This window comes from Sciurus carolinensis, chromosome 9 (genome assembly GCF_902686445.1).
Source record: "Sciurus carolinensis chromosome 9, mSciCar1.2, whole genome shotgun sequence".
NCBI lineage: Eukaryota > Metazoa > Chordata > Mammalia > Rodentia > Sciuridae > Sciurus > Sciurus carolinensis.
Genome location: NC_062221.1, coordinates 78808917 through 78826941, shown reverse-complemented (window position 1 = coordinate 78826941; position 18025 = coordinate 78808917). Strand labels below are relative to the sequence as shown.

Below are 18025 nucleotides of genomic sequence, written 5' to 3'. Positions count from 1 at the left end.
TCTTTCATAGTGGAAGTGACCTGTCTGGTTGAAAATAATTTATGAATTATCATTCAGTAGCCACCTATGGCTTGTGTGTGTGTTTGTGTGTGTGTGTGTGGCTTGCTTTAGTTGGTAAGTTATAAACCAGACACAAATTTTACCCCTTTAGTAAATACTTCTGGGGCATTTATGTCCCAATACAATTTCACTGAAGCTGTGAGATACAATTTTGGACTCTTCCATAAAAAGTTTTTAGGCATTTATATCTCAGGACAAGTGATTCATGAAAATAAGGACTTTGTGAATTTACTTGAAATCAGACATTTTTCCAAGAAGCAGGAAAAGTTTGGGAAGTCATTTGACAAACAATATTTTTGTGGTTTCTTTAAAACTTTAATAACATACCTCAAAGAAGATTAACAAAGATGCTTTATAAATTGACTATGCAGGCAGAATTCAATTCATAAAATTTGAACCTGCTATGTAAACTGAATATAAATAAAACACAAAATGTCCGAGTTGTAAATTTTCTTCATTTTCTGCTTAAAAACAAAAGCAAAACATCCAGAATGCCCGAGGTAGTGAAACGTACACATGGGCCAACACTTAAAAATTCGGTGCAAAAAAACCCCCAGAGGACTCTTATCTCAGGGCAATTTCATTTCAAAAACGCAGACTACTGGAACAGAAGTACTGGAGAGGCCTGCTGGTCGAATGCAGACTGCTGGCCACAAATCATGCGAATGAACAAGTTGGATAAATCAACAGATCCGGGAGTAGCGATGGGCCTTTAAGGGAAGGTCCCGCAATATGGGGGAGGTACCTCGGTAACATTTGCGCTGACAGCCCCCAACGCCTGTTGCCGGCGTCTGAAAGGCTGCAGGACCCACGGTCTCACGTAGTTCGCAAATCCTCCGGGTTCCCGGTATTTCCGTCTCCGCACCTCGTCCGCACCCCGAAGGCTCGGGAGGCTGCCCCGCCGACGCGCCACCCGCAGGCAGCGGCGGGGCTCGGGCGCGCGGAGTTACCGTGTCAGCCCTGCACCCCAGCGTGCGGACCCGCTCCGGGAAGCAGCCTTCGGGTCCGGCGGCGGGGGAGGGGCTTCGCCGGCGGGCTCGCGGGGCGGCGGGCGGCGCACGTGCGGGCGGGCGGGGATCCCCGGCGCCGGGGGCGGGGCACCCGGAAGCGCGAGCGGACTTGCCGCGCCGAGCCGGGCCGGCGGGGACAGTACCGGGAGGCGCGCGCCGCCGGGGCCGGGCAGGCTGTGCTCACAGGTGGGCAGCTGCGGCGTGGGCACGATCCAGCGGAGCCCGGGTCCCCGACTCCAGCTGTCACGTCCGGAGCCCCGCGGAGTTGAGATCGAGAGACGCATCCGCGCCGGTGGTGGAGTAGAGGCTTTTCCCCTCGGTCTCCGCCTCTTTCGCTGCAGCCGCACCTCCGTCGGGAGAGCAGGTAACTTCCCTTCCAAGGTCATTCTCCAAGCGGGGCGGCGCTTGAGGCCCGCCCACGTCCTCCAGTTTGACAGGGGCGGTGGAGACGCGCTCAGCGGGAGACTGGACGGCGACCTCGAGGCTGCCGGGGAACCTGGTGCCGTTCCCCCAGCCGGTTGGCGGCTCCAGCGGCGGGGCGCGTTCGCTGGTTGAGCAAGCACACGCTTCGCTGCTCCCTGCACCCCCGGGGTGAGTTTTCATAGCGCCCAGCCGTGGGGCGGGGACCGTTCGGCCCTTCCCAGCCAGCACCCCAGGTGAACACAACCGCCCGCGCCCGGGCGGTCCGGGCCGCGTGGTCGGCTGTCGCCATGGGAACGTCTTGTGCCCAGACGGCGTCTGCCCTGAATGGGAAGGGGAGGTGAAGGCAGTTTGGAGCCCCAAGATCCCCGGAGCCCCCTGCCTGGCCATGTGAAGCCGCAAAAGCCTGATGAAATCGGGACCCCTCCCCCACTTTCTTCTCATTTTTGATTACTCAGGCGTTGACGTTCATCAGAGAGAGGCGTGGATGTATTTACAAGATATGAGTTGGGTTCTTTCCACCTTTACCTTCTGAGGGCTGCATACTCCTCATGGTGACAGGTGCAAGTCACAGCACAGAAGGGCAGTCAGTATGAAGTCAGTGAAGAAAAAGAAAACCGAAGAACCTGAATTGGAACCCCTGTGCTGCTGCGAATACATAGATCGAAATGGGGAAAAGAACCACATGGCTGCTTGTTTGTGTGATTGTCAAGATCTCGATGAAGGGTGTGATAGGTAAGAACAGAGCTTTTCTTGATGCTGACCCTACCGGTCCTTTTAAGAACTACCATGCATACTTTCAGCTTTGCATCCAGAACGCTAGATTTCGCTCTTGATTCCATTTCCGAGGATCTAAAATTGAGAGTTGTTTTATATGTCAAGTGTTGGGTTTTTATAAAGACGAATTACGCAGTGTTGCACACTGGTCCAGCTCAGTTTAGTAGAACATTATTATTTTTCATTTAAAGAGAAATGATGATGGAGACAACAGGCAGTAAGTGTATACCAAGCAAGTTAAATGAATGTGTGTGTGTATATATATATATACACACATACACATACATATATATGTGTATATATATAAATAACCTATAATCTAACTGAATCTGTAAGTTTAAAATGAACACATTAGTTCCAGAAAGTTCCCATATTCTATTGATTTCATTAGAGACTGTGACTACATTCTGCCTGGCTTCAAAGCACCTTGAGGTTTGAAAGATCATTTTTGTGTTGTTGATGTTTTTGCCCCTTGTTTCTGAGGAGGAGCTCCAGCCAGGAGGCGTAAACCTCCCCTAGATTGACTGTTTTCAGGGTGAGCAGCAACATCTTGATTAATCACATCACATTGGGTCTTTATTTTCAGTACTATCAACGATAGGAATTACTATCCAAGAAGACAATTTTTAACATCACTGAGAAAAAGTATGCCAAATAGTAATAAACTGTTTTTTATCTACTTTCTAAATAATTATGTGTTTAAAATTCTTATGGAAAACAATAATGTGAGAAGAGTAGGGATATTGGAGACTTGCTTTAATTACTTCTGGTTTTAAAGTCATTTCAACTGCAGATTAGAGCTTGGTGCATTAATCTAGCCATGAAAAACACCCTCTGGGGACCACTGCAGTCTTGTACCAACTTTGTCTCCCAAAGACTCCATTGCCTCTTTGTAATTCTTCCTTGGCAAATATCTTTAAATATAACTTTTTTAGATTTACTCTAAAATCCATAGTGAGAAAATGGGACACTTCGCACTAATGAATGGAGAAATTATGCTTTTTCCATAACTGCTGTCACTCAAGACCACAGCATTTCCATTAACTTTGCTCTTTCTCCTTCCTAGCTGTTAAGACAGAGGCTGTCCCCCAAATTCTCTCCTCTGCTCTCTCTGTACTCTTCTCTGGAGATAGGGTTCCAGTGTTTCCCCTGCCCCTGCTGCTTTGTATGATTACCATGTGGTTAATCCCACTCACTTCAAAGTCCTAGTCCTACTTTATAAAATTGTCTAAAATCAAAGTTCTTTCATTATTCTCGCCTTTCTTTATTAGTCTTAGTCCATTCAGGCCTCTTTAACAAATACTTTAGACTGGGGGATTTATAAATGACAAATTTATTGCTCATTCTAGAGGCTGAGAAATCCGAGATCAAAGTGCTGGCAGAATCAGTATCTAGTGAGGGCCCTGTTCCTCATAGGTGGCACCTGGCAGAAAGGGTGAGTGATCTTCATTGGGGTTCTTTTAGAAGGACACTCAGTAATCACATACATGAGAGTTCTGCCTTTGTGACATCATCACCTCCTGAAGATCCCATCTCTTAATATAATCACCTTGAGGATTAGGTTCCAATGTATAAATTTGATGGGACACCAATGTTCAGCCTTCCATCACTGACCCCTCAAATTCATATGCTCACATGTAAAACACATTCATTCCATCCCTCAAACCTCAAAATTCTTTAGTTTTTCCAGCATCAATACAAAAGTCTTAAGTGCAGAATATAATTTAAATATCATCTAAATCAAATATGAGTAAGATTCAAGTACAGTGCATCTTGAGGCAAATTTTCTTCCAGCTATGAACCTATGAAATAATAGTGTGCTTCTAAAATACAGTGGTGGATCATGAATAAGGACATTCCCATTCCAAAAGTAAAAAGAAGGAAGGAGAGAAAGCTCTCAACCCCACGTGGAAAACAACATTCAGGGTTGAGAATAATCTTGGACTTGGAAGTTCTACCCTCCAGACATACTGAGATGGAGGTTGGGTCCCCACAGCTTTAGGCATTCCTCCCCCCATAACCTTGCTGGGTGTAGCCCACTGCAGCTCCAGTGAGTTGGAGTCATGTGCCTACAACTCTCTCCCTTGCTGGAGTTGATACTGGTGACTACCAGTCTGGGTGCAGCCCTATTAGGTGTAGGAAGTGCCCCCACTCCCATGACTCCAGTAGGGTTTGCCCTAGTGGGGGCTCTTTGTGGTGGCTATGCCCCTATGGCAGTTCTCTGCCTTGGCTGTCATGTCTGTACAGCTTTAAGGGTTGGTACTTAAGGCTACCACCAAGATTTACCACTAGTACCCTTTGAAGGGGTGGACACTGTAGCCTCTACTGCACTTGGGTCTACTCAAGTCATACCTGAGCTGCTCTGGAATGCTGTAACAGAATGTAGGGATCTGAGACTTAAGGTGGCACTGGGCAGCAAGCCCTGAGGTCTCAAAGGTGCACTGGGTCTTTCCTATGAATCTGTTCTGCCATTAAGGCCCTGGCATTCCTAGCTTGTGATGGGAGTGGAGTTTTCAGGTTATTCTTCCACTGACTTTATGAATAGCAGGACTTGTCTATACTGATCTCACCCACACCCTCGATGTTTGCTGGCAAACATGCTTTCTCATTTGTTACAATATAGACAGGCTGAGAACTTCCCAAATCTTTAAATTCTGTTTCCATTTTGGTTATAAATTCAGTCTTTAAATCTCCTTCCATTTTACTATAAGCATTCAAGAGAAGCCATGCAGTACCTTGAACACTAGTTTAGAGATTTCTTCTATCAAATATCCAGTTTCATTCTTCTTGATTTATAACTTCTACAAAACACTAGGACATGAACATAATTCAGCCAAGTTCTTGCCACTTTATATCAAGCATCACCTTTCTTCCAGTTTCTTATTTCCACTTAGACTTCATCAGAAAGGCCTTTACCATCCATATTTCTAAACATTCTGCTCATGACCTCTTAATTTCTAAGAGACTTTTTCTTTATAGCTCTCCTCTTTGAGCCCTCACCAGAATTGCCCTTACACAGTAATGTAGGCTTTTTTGGGGGGGGAGTGGGGAGGGGTGCACTTCAAAACTCTAGCCTCTATCCTGTTCTGAAACTACTTCCATAATTTTAGGTATTTGTTATAGCAGTGCCCCACTAAGTACTAATTTCCATTTTAGTGTCTTTGGGCTATAATAAAATACCTTAGAGTGGGGAAATTATAAATGACAGAAATTTGTTGCTAACAGTTCTGGAGACTGGGAAGTCCAAGACCAGGGCAGCAGCACACACTCAGTGATTGGTGAGGGCTGCTGTCTACTTCATAGATGGTGCTTTCTTGCTGTATCTTCATAGGGAGGAAGGCAGATAAGCTCCTTTGACTTCTTTTATAAGGTACTAATCCCACTCATGAGAGCTTGCTCTCATGTATGATCTAATCACCTCCTAAAGCGCCCCCCCAACCCCTTTCTGGTACCAGGGACTGAACCCAGGGGCATTCAACCACTAAGCCACGTCCCCAACCCATTTTTTTATTTTGAGACTTGGGCTCACTATTAGGTCCTCACTAAATTGCTGAGGCTGGCTTTGAACTTGAGATTCTCCTACTTCAGCCTCCCAAGCTGCTGGGATTACAGGTGTATACCACTGTATCCACCTGCAACCCATTTTAAAGAGAGGGTCTTACTAAGTTGCCTATGTTGACCTTGAACTGTTGGGCACAGGGACCCTTTTTTCTTAGTCTACTAAAGATTAGCTGGAACTATAGGTGTGCATGCCACTGTTTCTGGCAGCCCCATCTCTTTTTTTTTTTTTTTTTTTTTTTTTTTTTTTAAGAGCTGGGTTTTTTAATTTGTTCTAATTAGTTGTACATGACAGTAGAATGTATTTTTACATTTAAATAGATTGTACATAAATGGACTATAATCTCTTATTTTTCTGATTATACATATTGCAGAATCACACTGGTCACACAGTTATATATGTACATGAGGTAATAATGTCTGTTTCACTCTACTATCCTTCCTACACCCATACCCCTTCCCCTCCCTTCACTTCCCTCTCCCTAATATAAAGCAACTGTATTCTTCCCTACCCGCCCCCCCCTTATGGTGAATTAACATCCGCATGTCAAAGAAAACATTTGGCCTTTGGTTTTTTGGGTTTGCATGATATGCTCCAACTCCATCCATTTACCAGCAAATGACATAATTTCATTCTTATTTAAAGCTGTGTAGTATTCCATAATATTTATATTATTATGTTTTCTTTATCCATTCGTCTGTTGAAGGGCACCAAGGTTGTGGAGTGGGGCGCAGCTGCCCCTGAGGCTGCTGCCACAGACAACTGGAGGTGTTTTCTCCAGGTGCCAGGTGCTGCTCTTGAGGTCAGTCACACAGAGGCTTTGAGATCTGCTTCCCTCGAAGCTGCCTCAGACACCCGGAGGTCTTTTCTCCTAAGAGTTATTTTTAATGTGTTGAAGACTTTCCTCATCTCTGGAGTCCAATTAATGATTGCCTATGAGTGTCCCTTTGCTTCCTTGAGGTGATCATAGAGGGGTCTTGCCTTCTCAACATGTCCAGGGTTCCAAAATTTACAATATCCAGTTGTTCCAAGAAAGGCCCTAAGTTGTTTTATTGTCTGAGGAAGGGGATATGACAATATGGGTTGACTTTTTCTGGGCAAAGCTTTCAGGTTTCACCTTCCAGTATCATGCCTAAATAGGTAACCCCGTATATGCACAATGGAGTCTTCTCTCAGGATACTGTATATCCAATATTGTCCAGGAAATTGAAAAGAGAGCCAATGCTCAAATAATTTTTTTTTTTATCTGAAGCCCCATCTCTTAATACCAGTATGTTGGGGATTAGGTTTTGGCATGTGAATATGGGGGAACATAGACATTCAGACCATAGCATAGCCTTAGTGTGCAGAAGTGTCAAAAGACACCATTCTGATCATCAAGGCCAGGCATTTGACTTACACTGGTTTGATCTCCATTCTTTGTGCAGAGCCCTGTCCCCACTGGACTGATGTGTTCTCTGGGCCCAGGATAGGCCTTGTGCTGTACCCATTCCTCTTCCCTGGAATACCTCTCTCTCTTCCCCTCCACCCACATAAGTGCCAGCTGACCCTCAGGGTCAAGAACAGATCCAGTTTTTTCCACTAAGTCCCCTCTTACGAATCCACCAGAAGTATTCATCTTCTTCTGAATATTCTATAACATTTGATTATAAGAGTTCATTAGGTGATTATTGTTGCTTTGTCACTTCTGTAGTATTTTGTTGAATTCTTATGTTGTCTGCACAGATTGTGAATTTTCAAGATTGTTTTAACCATATACCCACCCATATCTAAACATTTCTTGTACTGAGTATGTGTATATACCTACTAAATACCTATGTATTTGTTTAAGATATAATCTTGACTGTTAAATTTCTAAACATTATCTTCATGTTCCTATTTTTTAAAGTCTGAAAAGTCTAGGCTTAATAGTAAGGAAATAAAATGCTTGGGCTTTAGTCACTTTTATCATTTATTCTGCTATTTGGCATTCAGTGTTCTGTAGTTTTGAATTCAGCAGACCCTTATGAAGTGCCTTCTCTTTGTGCTCTCTCTGAATAGATGGCTTACATGTAAATCAGTGCAGCCAGAGACTTGTGAAAGAATCATGGATACAATTTCTGATCGCCTCCGAATTCCATGGCTTAGGGGAGCCAAAAAAGTTAACATTAGCATCATTCCTCCACTCATCCTTCTGCCTGTCTTCCTTCACGTGGCTTCCTGGCATTTCCTCCTGGGGGTGGTGGTTTTGACCTCCCTTCCTGTGCTGGCACTGTGGTACTACTACCTCACTCACAGAAGGAAAGAACAGACTCTGTTTTTCCTGAGCCTTGGACTGTTCTCATTGGGCTACATGTACTATGTGTTCCTGCGGGAAGTGGTTCCCAGAGGGCGTGTGGGGCCCACTCGGCTGGCTGTTGTTACCTGTGGGTTATTTCTGATACTCCTAGCCTTGTACAGAGCCAAGAAGAATCCAGGCTACCTCAGCAATTCAGCAAGCAATGACAAATCCTTAAGCAGCAGCCAAAACGAATGTCTGAGCAAAAAAGGGCAGGAAAAGACCAAAGGGTTCCCTGGAGCTGACATGTCGGGCAGTCTCAACAACCGCACACTGAAGGATGATCTTAAGGGCTCCTCCAGGATGTTGGCCAGTAGCCCCACCAAGGTGAAGGAGGACTGGTGTGCCAAGTGCCAGCTGGTGCGACCAGCCCGGGCCTGGCATTGCCGAATCTGTGGCATCTGTGTAAGGAGAATGGATCATCATTGTGTCTGGTATGGTGCAAAAATTTGGAGGCCTGAAAAGTGTGAATTCATGTACATCTCCCAAGCCATGTTTGATATTTGTGCTCGTCTAAAATTTCTCTCCTTCCTAGCTTTACACCTTGTAGATATTTGTGGGCTTTAGGGATGTTCCCACTTAGTCATCAGATTTTTGAGTTTCACAGATTTAATTCCTTCAGTTATTTCCTGAAGTAGAAAAATGCTTTGGGTGTGGTTTTCCTTTTTCTTTCTTCTTTTCTATTTTGCAGTTTTCTTTTGAACTGCTTATTTATCTTCTCCTTTCTAATAGAGTTGAATGATTTTTTAAAAAAGAATTTATCAGCACATGTGTATTTTCCTGTGCTATTCTGTTTGAACAGAGAGCATAGGAAAGTGTTCTCCTATTTTTAGGCGATTCTTTTGTCCTCTTGTCAAACACCCTTAATAATTTTTGATGCTTCTAGTGATTTCCACTCAACATTATGGAGTTGAAGCCCTACCAGATAACTGCTAATTTGAAGAAGTATGGGCTTCTTTTATACCTTCTAGCTGGCCAGTAGCTGAGGAACACATGTAAGGTTCATAAGATACACAGTGCAACATTTAAAGATAATGTTTGCAAATTTACTGAGTTACTCTAAACTGAAGGGAGTATTAAGTATTCAGATACAACATGCTGTAAATAGCATGTTGGTAGCTTCATTGCTCTTAGAATAGTTGTGATCGTTGAATTGTGTTTTTTGGCCATATAGTTTACCTCCTCTTAGCAGGGGATATAGAAGAAGGTGAGGGTGCTGGAAAGGCCAGGAGAGCACCCAAGTGGAAGTCAAGTGCACAACCCAAGTACAGGGGCAGCTCTTTTCTGGGACTTCGTCTTTAGGGGCAAATAAGTATTTCCATTTTTAGATATTCTTTGTCTTCATCATTTATTTCTGTGTGTGTGTGTGTGTGTGTATATGCTAGTTTGCAGAAGGTCTGATAGCCTCTCCTAAGTGAAATCTACTCTTACCACCTGAGTATCCTGGTGTACAGTGGGCAGGAGAGACTGCTTGTACATCCTGCCCTACAAATGACCATGATACAGAATTATGATTACCTGACAGGTAGCCTGTATGTTATCAGGTTGTTCTTCATCCTACGCTGTTTCTAACCTCTTTTGCTACTCTCTTATATATCTAGCATCATGTATTTTCCTATACTGAATATTTGACTTAGCATTTTTAAAATTTTCATAACTCTACCATATAACTTCCTTTCCTTAGTCTAGTGATAGCAGTATTAACACTCTTTGTTACTGGGTAATAGACTTCGCTTATTAATACTGAGTAATAGGGGTTGGGGATGTAACTCTGTGGTAGATCCCTAGCCTAGCATGTGCAAGGCTCTGGGTTCAATCTCTAGCACATAAAATAATATAAATATATGTTTATATATTTTAGATGATTTGTTAGCTGGATCTGCTTTCTGCTGAGCCTTGTCCTTACTAAATGATAATGATTCTACTTGGTAAAGAGCATAGAATACAGGACTGCCTTGCTCAGTTGGACAAGTCTTAGTACCATAAACTTGAAAAATAGAACTTAACCTTTTAAACTGAAGTTACATTATTCTTATTTTCATAGCTTCTTGTTTATTATGTAAGTTATATGAAGAACTTTTTTAAACATGTTTGCTTTTCTTCCCCATGCTGTTTCAAGGATAAACAGCTGCGTTGGAGAATCAAATCATCAAGCATTTATTCTTGCCCTTTTGATCTTCTTGCTCACTTCGGTGTACGGGATAATGCTGACTTTGGATACTATTTGTAGAGATAGAAGTGTCTTCACTGCCCTTTTTTATTGTCCTGGAGTTTATGCAAATTACAGGTGAGCTATGTATCCCAAAGTTGACATACTCAGAGAAGAAGTAATATATATTGCCATTAATAGGAGCTTTTATTTACTGATAGGTTAGGATTTGTCCAAAATCCTATACATGATACAGAATTATGATTACCTGACAGGTAGCCTGTATGTTATCCCCTATAGGGATCCTGGGTATCCCTGAAATTGCCAATAAAATTGTGCCATGGTTATATGCATTTTTCTAGGGTGATGTCAAAAGGATTATTAACCCCTAAAAAGTGAGGAACTAGTATTGTACACACAGGTCCAGGCTTAATCAGGGACTTTTAGAGTCAAATGACCACTTGCATACCCAAGGTAGCAACAGTGAAATGAAAACAATAAATATAACTAGGAATACTAGGAATCTCTTTTCACTTTATTGCTCCTTTCTGGTGCTGTTTAGCCCAACCTTAATTTATTGCTCTTAATTCTTTTGAAAAGTGCTCACCATCTCTATAACCTTTCTTTTCTTTCTAACTTCTCATGGTTTTTCCTGTTCTACTTTTTTTTTTTTAAATCATGATTACTCTGGTATCTAGGTCAGAATTTCCTTAGGCATTATTAGGTGGGGGCCTGTTTATATACTGTAAAGATTTCCATGCAGTGGCAAAAACTGGGATTCTTCAGAATTGACCCCTCCACCTCAACCCTGCAACACAATGTGTTCCTCTGCAACATTCTGTGTTCCCTTTCATCCACCGTTGCCCTCCAACACAGGCTTTTTTCAAAGTCTCTCTCATCTTTCTTCAGAATAGTCCTTGCTTTCTCTACATAGTACTTTGTATGGCTTTTTGTTTTTAAGTCTATGTACAGATTTCCCTAATGTTACTCTAGATTGGGACATTTATGGGCATTATTAAAATAGATTGGTTCCCTTCTTCAGGACACTATTCTTTCCTAGACCTCTGGAGTCTGTTATGTAGTTCTGGAATTCTTGACTGACACTGCGGGTGATGAATGTCCTGCAGCAGAGCATATCTGTGCTCTGTGAGGTGATTGAAATGAACCCAGGAGCACAGCCCCACTGTTAGTTTTCACCCCACTCTGTGCAGGTGATTCATGTCACCTCACCTGGATAGTGAGGATCTTGGAATTAATCATTTCTGAGTCCCTTTTCAGCTTTACAAAAAAAAGGTTCTGGGGCTGGGTTTGTAGCTTAGTGGTAGAGCATTTGCCTGGCACATGTAAAGGCACTGGGTTCCATCCTCAGCACTACATAAAAATAAATAAATTAAACAAAGATATTGTGTCCTTCTACAACTAAAAAAAAGGATTCTGAGTGAATTAACTATTTGCACATGTTTGAATAGATGTAATCAAATGGCACATGAAGTCAGGCAGCTCTCCTTGCAGCTTCATTGGTGAGCCTGAAAGGAGCTTTTCTGCCTTGTAAGGTTGTTTGGTTTTAGGAAGCTGAGTTAGAAATGTTGTGGTGTTCCTATAGATCTTATAAGTAAGTGAAGGACTACTAAGTATTGGAAATTGCTTTCTGCTTTGTGTTTGTCAGCATTGGACTGGAAAAAGAATGGAGATTAATAACTTAAGCACTGTTCCTAGGTTCCCATCTGCAACTTCCTAGAGGACATTGTTAGCAGTCATAGAGCATCTTCATTTTCTCCTGTGTTAGGTACATTTTAGGAATTACTCATTCATTCAACAAACAGATGTTGAACATCATGTCAGGGCTGTGCTGGTTGTGTGGAGGATACAAAATGTAAAAAACAGCTCTTACTATTCTAGTATAACATACTAGAAAGAGAGGCACTGATAATTATAAAATAAAATGGAACCTGTTAATTCTTATAAATTAAACTAGCTATTGGTATTGTGAGGATAGTAAGGTATTTTTCAGTTTGGAGGATTGGGAAAAATTGCCAAAGTCCTTAGTGATAAGTACAAATTGTATAAAATGTGAGAACGGTGAGGACTCGGTGTGACAAAAATGGCAGCAGCCCTTTTCTCCCCTTGCAGCTCGGCCCTGTCTTTCACCTGTGTATGGTACTCTGTGATCATCACAGCGGGTATGGCCTACATCTTCCTGATCCAGCTGATAAATATCAGCTACAATGTGACCGAGAGGGAAGTCCAGCAGGCCCTTCGACAGAAGACGGGGCGCCGGCTCCTCTGTGGGCTCATCGTGGACACAGGCCAGTACAATAGGGGCTTCCTGCGGAACTGGCACCAGTTCTCCACCCTGGGCACACGTGCATTCCACCACCCTGCCGAGGACATCGTCTGAAGTGCCTTCTGTGTGGCTCTGCGGGGTGGCTCCTCCCTCCAACTCCTTTCCATTTTACACTTCAGTGTCCATGCAGGATGTTCATTTTTATCCCCAGTTTCTTACAGGCATTCTAGGGCCATGCTCAGGTTTGGATACTGGACTGGAGTGAAATTAATTTTTCTGACTTCACAACATAAGAGATTTTTATATTGAAGCAGTAAAAGCCGAGCCATTCTTTTCCAGTCACCTTACTAATTGACGGAATCACCAGAGATTGAAAAGGATATGGATTGCTAATGCACAAATTAATATAAGCAATTCTCATCCTTTAGCATGGGAGAAGGAGTTTTGGATTAGGAGAGCTTCTAGTCCCTTTTCAATTTTTAATAGCCATGTGACCTTTAGTTGAGTCACTTTCCCAAGTCTCAGGTTCATCTGTAGCATGGGGTACTGATGCCTGCCTTGGCTACTTCACAGAGCCGTCATGAAGGTCACAGGTGGGTCATGCAGGGGTCACGTGAGGATGAGGGATGTGGAAAACACTATGAAACAAAGTACCTGGATATGTGAAATGTTATTAGGAAAATCCCAAGACTGAAGAAAAATGTTTGTAGTTCAGAATACTGTAGCCAATATTAGGGTAATCGGTTTTCAGCATATAACATTTTGTACAATTATGGGAATTTCTCCTTAAGTATTAGACATTATCTGCTCACACGGGATAGGAGATGAGATGAACTGACTCTGGTCATCTGATCTTAAAAGGACAATTGATCACAATGATAAAGATAGTATAATGTGTACTGGTCATGAGTAAGGAAATGAGTTATTTTTATTTTTTTATGTGTTGAATTTACTGTAACAAACTTCAAAAGGCATTGATGTTTTTTCCTCTTTCTGTGTTTCACCTGGTAAGGTGCTAGCACACATGATGGTGGCTGGAAGAGGAACAGACACTCTTATGGGTACACGCTATTCTCTTTCCTGGTAGGGAGACTAATTAATATTAAGGGCTTGGTTTGTTGTTGTTGTTGTTGTTGTTCACATATGTATTTTAAGCACTGTAACTTTATAGCACCAAATTGCAAAAACCAGTCATGTGGCATTCACATTATTCTGTTATTACTGTCTTTGAGAAGTTGATTGATACCTTCCCACTTACACATTACTTTCCATTCACTCTTTACTACATAAAGTATCTCACTAGGAGAGAAAAACAGGGTATATGTGGTTTCCACTCATTAATGGATTACTGTTCTTCCCTCATTTTCTCCAGAATAATAAATTGTTTCTTTAATTATATCTCAAAACTGAAAATGTATAAGATGGAATATTTATGTAGAATGGGTCATTCTGCCATAGAATTAAGAGTGAGTTTCATATAAGGAAAATACACTCTTGAAATTTTTGGTTTTATACATGTACCATTCTGCAATCCCAAAGATAATTCTTGAGTCCTTAAATTTGCCTTGGCTTATTGCTTAATATAGGGGAAATATTGCTAGCTTTTTCCATCAGTCTGTGCATGCTGCTTTAGCAATAGATTTGTACATGTTGAGAGGAAATACCACTTCCTATAATTCCGGGTAGCACCATCCCTAGTCTTGTCATTAGTTGGGATTCTCCTTAAGACATTGTCATTATGTTTTTATTCAGGCATGTCATTGCTCTCCCCAGAGATAGATTGTTTAACAAATGATAGGCTCTGCTTTCCACTAGGATGAGCCAAAGAACCAGCCTGGGGATGCCAGCAGACACTGTGGTTTTTACAGTGATGCCCTCTCTCTGGCCCAGAGTCAAATATTCATTTAGAATTAAAGTTGGCTCTGATATAAATAATTTCTTTCTGTGCAGGTTTGAGATTGAGAGCTGGTAGTAATGTCAAAGACAGCATTATGTGGGCAGAAATTGGTAGTTCTCATGCATCTCAAACCACAGCTAAATAGCCAACTCTGATTATCTCACAATTGATAACAAAAATTCATATACATTAGTCATTTATAGTAGCTCACCAAATCATGAACAACAATCGAAATGTGAGCTGGGCACAGTGGCACACGCTTGAAATCCCAGCAGCTTGGTAGGCTGAGACAAGAGGATTGCAAGTTCAAAGCCAGCCTCAGCAATTTAGCAAGACCCTGTCTCAAAATAAAAAAATTAAAAGGGCTGGGGATGTAACTCAGTGGTGAAGTGCCCCTGGGTTCAATCCCCCAGTACCAAAAAATATAATGATGAGTAGTACAAAAAGACCAAAGTCATCAGGGAGAATCAGGAATGATCACTATCTCTGTGACTGCTCACTCCTAACATGATTACCTGGATGAGGCAACTCGGTTTCTTTTACTTGGATGGGAACTGCTTAGATATTATTCTGGCTTATTGGAATTAAGATGCTTGTTTTAAGTTCCTTAAGAACTCATGATTGTCAGTTTACTGAAGAAAGCTCAAACCTGTAAAAAGATCATTGGTTTTTGTGGAGTAAAAAAGCCTTCTGAAGTGTTTGTACCAAGAGGAGCAGCAAACGAGGGGCTGATGTGCAGTGTTTCTGCAGTCTGCAATATCCTTGCTCTTTGCTTGTAGACTTTTGAACCATTTTATAATCTGGAGCCACCTAAGGGATTTCATTATAGGCCTTGGTTTCCTCTGGACGGCAGGAGAATTTATTGTGGAGGGAGTGTTTGTAAGGACAAGGCCTTTGCATGAGTCACCCCAGAGAAATATCTGGTGGTGGTGGCAGTGGAGAATTGCCCTGCAAACCTGTATCCCAGCATTCCGTTGGCCATAAGAACAAGCCTTCTTTCCCCGACCCCCATGTTATTCTAAAGAAGCAGATCCCCTTCTGGTTGCCACACATCCCTAGACTCTATTAAGAAACATTCTGGATGTGAAGCTTAATAAATTACCCAATATATTCTGGCCACTTACATAATTATCACACCACTGTGTACTTTCTTGAGGAAGAGGAATGAGTCCATTTGAAAGACTCAAGGGACAAATAGTTAAGGGCCAGAATTGGACAAAAAGGAGAAAATCCTTCAATATTTAAATGTTGCTTAGGATACCCACAAAAAACTCTGTGGTTCTAGCTGGGTGCTTCTTTGAAATGAGCAGAATGTTAACAATGCCTCTTTGGTAGATTACTCCCATGCTGCTAAAGCAAAGCCTTAAGTGTGTTTTTGGGATAGTGTGCTGCTTGTTTCACCTTGGCTATGTTTGTGTCTGAATTTGGGATGTTGTAAATCTTTGCTATCCGCATACTATTTTCCTTTGGTGAATGAAGTGATTGTTTTCCACTGTGCCATCTGCCTAGAAGTAAGATTGCTACAAACTTTCTCTTATGCAATAGTCCTTGGTACTTCTAATGTTTTTAAAAAGAGAAAATTTTCTAGGCTAGAATCTTTCACTGCCAGAAAACACAATGCCAGTAAGATTCTATGTAATACTGACTTATTTCCTTGGTTAGGACATTAGCTTTTTATTGTGTAGCTCAATTAATAGAAGCAAAAATATGACACTAGAAGCACAGTTTTAACCAGGATATTTAAAAATCAATGTTCTGTGAGGTTTAAGGATCTCTGTAAACTAGGTAAATAGGTTTATATGAATTCATTTTAGCCATATTTCGGTACCCTACATTTTGAAGAGAAGAATTTTCTCAAATAAGCAGTGGATGGTAAGAGTCTTTTGCTTGAGGCACCCATTTGGGATCCAGTGTTCTCAGCAGCAGCTTGACAAGTGTGCCATTTTATATCCAGCACTGCAAAGGTGATGCCAGGGAGAATCAAAGCCATGCCGAACTTTATACTGAATAAGGCTCGTATGCTCTTGTGGATGTTTGCTGTGGTTAATATACACTCTTTGCAGAGTCAACTAAGTGTAAGCCTGTTGCTAGTGCAGTTACCCACACTCTGGCCGGCTCTAAGTGTTTCCCTGGAGTACCAGCAGTAGGCCACAGACTAAATGGTTAATGGAGACACATTTCTTAGAGGCTGTGTCCATCTCCAAATTGGGCTTGTGACTTACTAGGGCTCTAACCTTCAAATAGCACCTTTAACTTCTAGAAATTAATATTTATAAGGCAAAGCTTTAAAACCCCAGCTAGTCTATTCTAATTGTTGATGTAACTGAGGTTCTATGTTTCTTTAGCTGGATCCACAGACAAGATGCCATGTTACAGAGCTTTTAAGCTCAACTTGTGATCCTTTTATCTGATTTGATGGTTTGAGATGTTTGGGGCCGCTTCATTTGATTACATTTCTGGGCCTGATGTTGGACTAAAGGAAACCCAGGAATACTTACCTAATATTAAAAATTCAATATTTAATGGAACTGGCCCAACAACATTAAAGGGAATTTCTGAAGCCAAGCTGGAGGCCATGGGCCATATATTGCACTGTTTTTATACCTGTATTCTTATCCTCTTAACCACCTCAGAATCAGACACAAGGCCTTTTAAATGGAGATTTTACAAATTACTGCCATTTGTGTAAATTGATGTCCTGTGACCAAGTTGTTTAAATGGAAAATAAAGTGCTTTCTTTAAAGAAAATAGTTTGGTAGTCTCCTGAATTCATTTGCTTTAAGAAAACCCTGCATTATATCTGTTGCTTCTTTGGCTACCTTAATGTCTCATCCTATGGACCTGTTCCTAGCCCTAAACCATCATTTTCTTGGTTATTTTTCCAGTTTTGTATATCAGGAAACTGCTTGTTTCAGGCGCTATGTTAGCAGGAATATTTCAAATCATATCTTTCTGATAGTTCAGTAAGAGAGCATAAAAATTTCTCTTTTGAGGGTTCTACAGGTAGATAAAAAATCTAGGTAGTCTAATCAGAATATTATGGATTGCTAGGCTTGAGGTGAGGCAAAAATAAAGCTTAAGAAAATAAACTGGATGTGGTGGTGCATACCTGTAATCTCAGCTACTCAGGAGACTGAAGCAGGAGGATTACAACTTCAAGCCCAGCGTGAGCAACTTAAGTGAGACTGTCTCAAAATGGAAAGGGCTGGGAATGCAGCTAAGTAGTAGAGCACCTCTGGTTTCAATCTCTGGTGCCCCTCCATCCCAAAAAAGGAAAACTTGAATGACATTTTTACTTAGAATTCACCCTTCCTTATCTGCAGTCTTAGCAGAAAACTTGAATGACATTTTTACTTAGAATTCACCCTTCCTTATCTGCAGTCTTAGCATTGAATTAATACTCATATTTGTTTTTGGGTGCTAATATCATCCAATATTCTATAACTGTGCTATTGTAAAATGTAAACAGTAGTTTAGATGGAAAGACAGGAATTACTTTTAGTCCCGTTTTCTTTAGAAAAGACAATTTTCTTTAGTTTTAAAACAATGGTA

At 41.7% G+C, this 18025-nt stretch overlaps 1 protein-coding gene across 2 annotated transcripts; it reads left to right on the top strand.

Annotated features, from left to right (window-relative positions):
• The first annotated feature begins 1156 nt into the window (after positions 1–1156).
• Zdhhc23 (zinc finger DHHC-type palmitoyltransferase 23) lies at positions 1157–17209 on the top strand. Of its 2 annotated transcripts, none has more exons than XM_047563413.1 (5): positions 1157–1434; positions 1949–2225; positions 7867–8577; positions 10263–10430; positions 12423–17209. In XM_047563413.1, the coding sequence occupies exons 2-5, from the start codon at positions 2083–2085 to the stop codon at positions 12688–12690; spliced, it is 1290 nt and encodes a 429-aa protein (XP_047419369.1). In that variant the 5' UTR covers positions 1157–1434; positions 1949–2082; the 3' UTR covers positions 12691–17209. The 2 variants fall into 2 exon arrangements, with proteins under 2 accessions (XP_047419369.1, XP_047419368.1); XM_047563412.1 differs by having other exon boundaries at positions 1157–1661.
• The last annotated feature ends 816 nt before the right edge of the window (positions 17210–18025 follow it).